Source organism: Natrix helvetica, assembly GCF_964273705.1.
Source record: "Natrix helvetica genome assembly, chromosome: 4".
Taxonomy (NCBI): Eukaryota; Metazoa; Chordata; class Lepidosauria; order Squamata; family Natricidae; genus Natrix; species Natrix helvetica.
In genome coordinates, this window is record NC_138550.1 from 135,034,236 (window position 1) to 135,041,319 (window position 7,084).

Genomic DNA, 7,084 nt, shown 5'->3' on the forward strand with positions numbered 1-7,084 from the left:
TAATAAATTTAAATTTATTATTATTATTTATTTTATTATATCTAGCAGAGGAGAACTTCTGAAGTTATCTTAGTGGCCTATGGCCATTTTAAAGAATGTTCCGCCTTTTGAACTTGTCCTCTGTCTGAAAGGCTGATCCATGGTAAACCTCATTTTAAAGTAATTATTTAAAAAAAGCAAGGATCTAGAAGCTGTCATCACTATTGACTCAGCACATGTTACAGGCCTTTGATTATGATGATAGCATTTTTATCTGAACTATAGTAATTGTTTTTATATATGCATCAGAACATTTTAAGTAGAACTAGCTTCTTCTTTATCTATTTAATTTGATGACATACAAGTTTATCTTTAAGGGATTAAAGTGCATTTTCTGTCAAGGATCCTGACAGTTTACCATGTTTATTCAATATTTGTTGAGTAATCCACAGTTGGATATAGTCTCCCCTCTCCCATCTGCCAAATCAAATGTACTATTTTAAATTATAATTACACATAGTATGTTAAATATAGGCTTGGTTTTATATAAAGTAATCCTATAGAAGTGTGACTTAATACAATAACTGAATATTTTCAGTAGACAACTAATTAGAACTACATGTACTATCCTGTGCAATTTTATTTTAAGACATTTTTGTAAATTCATTTTTACTTTTTGCTTCAACAACTTTACTTAAAATAAATTTTATTTTGTGTTATTTTTCCCTTAAATTTCTATTTTAGTCCTGAAATGAAATAAGCAGGTTTCAGATTGGAGGAGTGCTTAAGTTTGACAACTTTGTCTTATCTTTGGACCGGCTTATCAAAAATTAAGGCATTATTTCTTGTGCTCTTTTTTGTAGACTACTAAAGCATTCCTTCCCAAAATGCTGGAACTGAACCACGGACACATTGTCACTGTTGCAAGCTCTCTTGGCCTCTTTAGCACTGCTGGAGTAGAGGTTTGTTCAAATTCCTTAAAAAATGTTTCCTGCATGTTGAAAGAGTTTGCTTTTATCATCAAGCTTGGTGTGCATGGTAATATGTGCAGCACTTGGACAAAACAATTCAACTTTTGAGGAATCCATCAGTCAGGAGTAACTAATTTAGTTTCTTTGGAAAACTAAATCACCAGTGAATTAAAAGCAATGGACATTGCAATGAGACTACCACCAGACTTTTCAGATCTTTTATAGCAAAGTTTGTTGTAAAGCTATCACTATAGAAGAAAAATAAGAAATAAACTCAGCCCTTAATTTATGAAATCCCAATGATATGAGAATTAAATTTAGTATCTCAAAGTATTATTAAGGTATGTTATAAAGCATCTTTTTACCGATCATACCATCTCAAAATTGTTCCTATTAAATGGCAGCACATCTCTAGAGGCTTTATCTAGTGCTGAGAGACGCTAAGAAATGAACCTAAGACTTCTGTCACTGAGCCATGTGTCATTTGAGGATTCTAGATATTGTAATAGAGCATTCCTGGTTCCAAAGACATTGCCAAAGATATACTTAGATTTGAAGTGAAATGATGGATTTGATCAGAATTGGTAATTTGGTAGAACTAGAGCCATATTTCCTTCCTCCTTCCTTCCCTTTTTCCTCGTTCTGTCCTTTCTTCCTTCTTTCCTGAAAAGCACAGTTGATAGTTATGCCTTTTGTTTTCAATTGTTTTGTTATTGATGATGATTGTTGCTAATATAATTAAAGTTACATTTTTTTCTGGCTATTGATAGGAGATAGCAGGAAGATGCTGAGATAAGGTGATCTGTTGGCAAATCTATTCACCATGTATTGTCTCTAGCATTACCAGTATATTTCCTCTGCATCTCTTTGTTGCTTAAGGTGCTTAAAACATCTGATCAAAAGGAGGACATTTCTTATTTTAATAGTGAAAGCAGCTAGAGTCACAATGGGAGGAACATTGTGGGATACTACCAGTGGGGCAGCCTTCTGTCAGGGATGCTTCAAACTGGATTCCTCCTATGAGCATGGGAGTTGGACTCAGTAGCCTAAGTGCAACTCTCTGGTTCTATATTTTCCCAGGATATTTGTTAATTCTTCTTACATTATAACAGGAGCAGGTTTCCAATATCAACAATATATTCTCCTTTTTTACTACTGAAAATACGATTAAGGATTACAATCAATTATAATTTTAATTAGGCCCATAAAGAAGGGACAAATTAATAAATTTTAGTGTATTAATCTGAAGTATGCCTGACTTTTGTGTCGTAATCTCCTTCCTTCCCCTGTACCTTCCTTCTTTCTCAGTACTCTTTAAATGAACACTTCCTAAATTTTAACCTAAACTTTACACTATGGACTAAGATTCTAATTTGTCCTGATACTGCTCAGATTTAGCTACTAATGTGAAAAAGTCCAAACTTTCCTGTTTCTGGAATCAAACCCATTGAGCAAACCTAAGAAAAAAGATGCTACCTACTGACTGTTCCTCCAAATTGCTTGAGGTAGCTCTTCTTTCTCTAAAAGAAAACAATGGCTGAATTGAGAAATAGGTTTTTTTTAATGCTGCTTGAAGACAGAGAGCTTTTTATTTCTTCAAAAAGCTACATCAAAGAATGTCATTTAAGTTTAATTTTTCAACAAGACATTTTTATTTAATAAAAGTTAGATGATCGGTTTAAGTCTGGTTTTTTTTTTTAAAAAATGTGTAACTTGTTTCGTGCTTGTTTTTTTATATTGCCAATTTAGGATTATTGTGCCAGTAAATTTGGAGCTGTGGGGTTTCATGAGTCCCTGAGCCATGAACTAAAGGCAGCTGAAAAAGATGGCATTAAAACAACACTGGTTTGCCCTTACCTTGTAGACACAGGAATGTTCAGAGGCTGCAGAATTAGGTAAGTAGGAACGGGTTTTTTTTTTAAAAAAAAATCTATGCACACATAATCCTTGACTTACAACAGTTAATTTAGTGACCATTCAAAGTTACAATGGCACTGAAAAAGGGACTTATGGCCATTTTTTACACTTATGACCATTATAGCTTCCCCATGGTCACATGATTTACGTTCAGATGCTTGATAACTGACTCATATGACTGACGGTTGCAGTGTCCCGCAGTCATGTGATAATCTTTGGCGGCCTTCCGACAAGCGAAGTCAATGGGGAAACCACATTCACTTAACAATCGTGTTACTAATTTAACAACTGCAGTGATTCACTTAACAAATGTGGCAAGAAAAAGTCGTAAAATGAGGCAAAACCCACTTAACAAATTTCTCAATAACATAAATTTTGGACTCAATTGTGGTCATAATTTGAGGACTACCTGCATATAAAAATATAATGCAGCTGTATCAAATACATTACACATAACATCACTCTACTTGCATTAAAAAATCATTCTTCACGAACAAAATCATAATAAAAATATCTAATATATTTTTAAATATCTAATATAATCATATTTCCTATGTTATGGGGAAACATTTTCATATATTTGAAAATATATTGGATCAGAATTTAATATGGTAATGTTTAAAATAGTTCATTAGACTCCCATAGCTAGTTTACAACCAGTGGTTCTGCTGTAATTGTAAGGTACTATTTTTAGTGTAGTATAAATGCCTCTTACATTAAATACATTGGTTACTATTTATATAATATACATTGCACCTTTTAAATTGAAAAGCATTCAATGATATAACTCAAAGTAAAGTCAGAAGTTTGTAATCATGATATGTGACCCTGATCATGGCTTAAACAATTAAAATTCTAGTAAGTTTCTAGTTTTATAATTTCTTCTCTATGTAATTTAATTTGGTATTTGTATTATGCTAATGAGTTCCAAGGGCTCAGGAGCTAGGACGCTGAGCTTCTAGATCAGAAAGGTTGGCAGTTTGGCGGTTCAAATCCCTAACGCCATGTAACGTTACTTGTTTCACCTTGTTCCGTTACTTGCTCCAGCTTCTGCCAACCTAGCACTTTGAAAGGATGTAAAAATGCAAGTAGAAAAATAAGGACCACTTTGGTGGGAAGGTAAGAGTGTTCCCTTCGCCTTCGGCATTTAGTCATGCTGGCCACATGACCATGGAGACCTCTTTGGAAAGTGCTGGCTCTTTGGCTTTGAAACTGAGATTAGCACCACCCCCTAGAGTTGGGAACGACTAGCACATATGTGCAAGGGAAACCTTTACCTTTACTGAGTTCCAAATATAATGTATAGAACACTTAGATTTTATACTATGTGTATTATTTAGTTTTTGAAGATGCATACTGTATATTGTGGGAAGGATAATTTGTACTAAGGAAGGACCTCATCCTAATGAATTAGTAAAACAAACATGCTTGGCATTGTCTTCTGTCATCTTGTACTTTTTATCTATGTTTTTAAAATGTGGCTTGTTGTTTTTATTTTTTCAGAAAAGAAATAGAGCCATTCCTTCCACCTTTGAAACCAGATTACTGTGTAAAGCAAGCTATGAGAGCTATACTGACAGATCAACCTATGATTTGCACACCTCGTTTGATGTATATGGTTACCTTCATGAAAAGGTTATTATTTAGATCTCAGTAAAATGTACATATTTCAGAAATAAATGGGCAGTCGGACTTTGGGATAGATGTCCAGCTTTTACTTCTAATCAACTCAAGTATTATTGCTTGTCAGAGAAAATGTGATAGCACAGAGAGGCCCTGGAATCTATAACCACTCATAATTTATAGGATTGGTACAACTAGTTCTCAAACTTGGCATAAGGCAGTGTTCACTCCATAAAGGAGAATATTTGTAGCTCAGGATTGAAATGAGATGTCCTTCATGCTCTCTGATGGCTGTTTTCTTGCAGATGTTTTATTATCCAAACAAGGTAACATCATCAGTGCTAGACAAGAAAACAGCCAAGCTCAAAGAGCACCAGGGATCCCTCACTGTTCATTCTTTCTGTCTCTCCTAGCACTGTTTCCTCTTCATTTTCAAAATGTATGAGACAGAAGTGCTTCACCATCTACTATGTGAGATTTTTTGGGGGTAGTAGCAGATATTGCATGCAGATTCTTTCAGGCGCAAAGCATTATTTCTAGCCCTGGACTTCTACAAGAGTCAATCAATATGGGGACATCACGAGCAATTGTATTTCTTTTGAAGGAACAGAAACAAAAATAGACTTCATTGATAGTATACCAAAAAGGAAAATGTCCAACATTTTTGTGCCTGGAGAATAACAAGGACAAATATTCTGGCCTTACTGGCTTAAGAGGCATGAATTCTGCACAATTGAAGTTTTAAGTTCCATAGAAATAAATGATAAGGCTACCTAAACCATTTTCAATCTATTGCTGATAAGCCCTGAAAAGTTAATAGCTTTATTTCATTCATTTATTTGTATCTCACCTTTATCATTTTTACAAATAATTCAAGATGGCGAACATGTCCAACGCACCTTCTTCTTGCTATTTTCCTCACAACAACAACCCTTTGAAGTGAAATGGGCTTGGCTCAGATCCCAAAGATCCAAACTTTGTTATCAATCATAAATGTGAATAGAATGCCAAATACTAAGATCATGTATCATGTGGGGGACAGATGGCCAGAAGTGTATTATAGACCTTAAAACAACCTTCGTGAGCTGTGGTAACTTTGTACAGTCATCAAACAACTGGTTGTAAGCTGAGAATGACCCATAACAATATTGGTCCCCTCCCAAATGTGTTTGGGAGGAATCATAAAAGTGAAATTAAGAAACAGCGCATCTCCTTAATCAAAGGCATCTGGACTGTTACATTTTGTTATATTCTCCCTGTTTTGATTTTATGGATTATTTATTTCTTGGAAAACCACCTTCCTTTTCAAGGAACTTCACAAATCTGTATAAAGCCTTATTAAATTCCTCAAGGGCTCATACCATTTCCAATTGTTGAAGTCTCTAGATACAGTGAAAATAGAAACAGTAACACATGAAAACAAAAGCAAAGTACCAAGGAAAGAATGAGGCATAGCGCAAGTATTTTGAAGGAAAGAGAATGCTAGCAAATGTTTCAATGTGAGGCCCTTTTTGAGTATGGAATCCAGCCAAATGGTCCTTCTGGTCTTTTGGCCTTGATCTCTGAGTATTTTTTTTTCCAGCTAAAAATGAGTAAGACTTAAGGAAATACATATTGGTTTTAAAATAGGTAATAGTTTGATGGATTGATATTGCTGATAAAATTACTGTATTATTCTACAGAGGCAGTGTGAATAGCTCATTAGTTAAAATAGTAAAAAATGTGCGCAGCCAAGACTAAGCCACCCTGGGAAGCATTCTTTACTGAAAAATAGCAGGTGGGGTTTGTGCTTCAGAGGAAGCCCTTTAATTGTCCATAAAACACATTATAGTCTTGTACAGAATAGTTTTATTAACATCCAGAGCCTGGAGCTCTTTGGAACAATGTTAGGATTTGCACTATTAAAGCCTTTGACTCATATTACATTCAAAACATAATAATAATAATAATGGATTCTTTCATTACTTTAGCCTTGGAATTATTTGTTCTTGATTTGTTGATTTTGTAGAAGAGAAGCAATAATTTTAGAAACTTAAACATCTATCCTTAGTCTATCATATCTGAGGGAATCTGCTCTAGATAGCATTTTAATTTTCTTACATTTGTTATTGCAATTTTTAAAAGCAAATAACCATCTTTATTGCTATATTTACAATCCTATTTATCTGTTTCCTTGTTTTAGCATCCTACCTTTTGAAGCAGTTGTGTGCATGTACCGGTTTTTGGGAGCAGACAAGTGTATGTATCCTTTCATTGCTCAACGAAAACAGGCCACAAATAACAATGAAGCAAAGAATGAAATATAACATTTTATAAAGGACTGTTATTTGTAACAGAATTATTATCAAATGCTAGAACTGTATTCTGGAGTGCACTTGCATTTAGCAGGAGCAACTGTTAACATTTTATCATGACATTCTCTTGGATCCTATATCTGAATAGTGAACAGGAAAAAAACATTTTTTTACATATTGTATGTAGAGTAATCAGAATTCCTGAGAACCACGAGAGGCAAATTTATAAAAGTAGTGAACACCCTTATTCTTTTGAAACTTTATTAGATGTACAGTAATATGTTACTCTTTTTATAGAGA

The 7,084-nt window shown here is 34.1% G+C and overlaps 1 protein-coding gene across 3 annotated transcripts in view; it reads left to right on the forward strand.

Annotated features, from left to right (window-relative positions):
- The window catches only part of RDH10 (retinol dehydrogenase 10), a 40,353-nt gene that overhangs the window by 22,928 nt on the left and 10,341 nt on the right, over positions 1-7,084 (forward strand). For 2 of the 3 annotated variants that reach the window (XM_081951733.1, XM_081951735.1), the window contains exons 3-6: positions 843-941; positions 2,700-2,845; positions 4,371-4,502; positions 6,673-6,728. In XM_081951733.1, coding sequence (XP_081807859.1) covers positions 843-941; positions 2,700-2,845; positions 4,371-4,502; positions 6,673-6,728 — 433 coding nt within the window. Of the gene's footprint in view, positions 1-842; positions 942-2,699; positions 2,846-4,370; positions 4,503-6,672; positions 7,079-7,084 lie in introns of those variants that run through there. The other variant, XM_081951734.1, reaches the window with a different exon arrangement.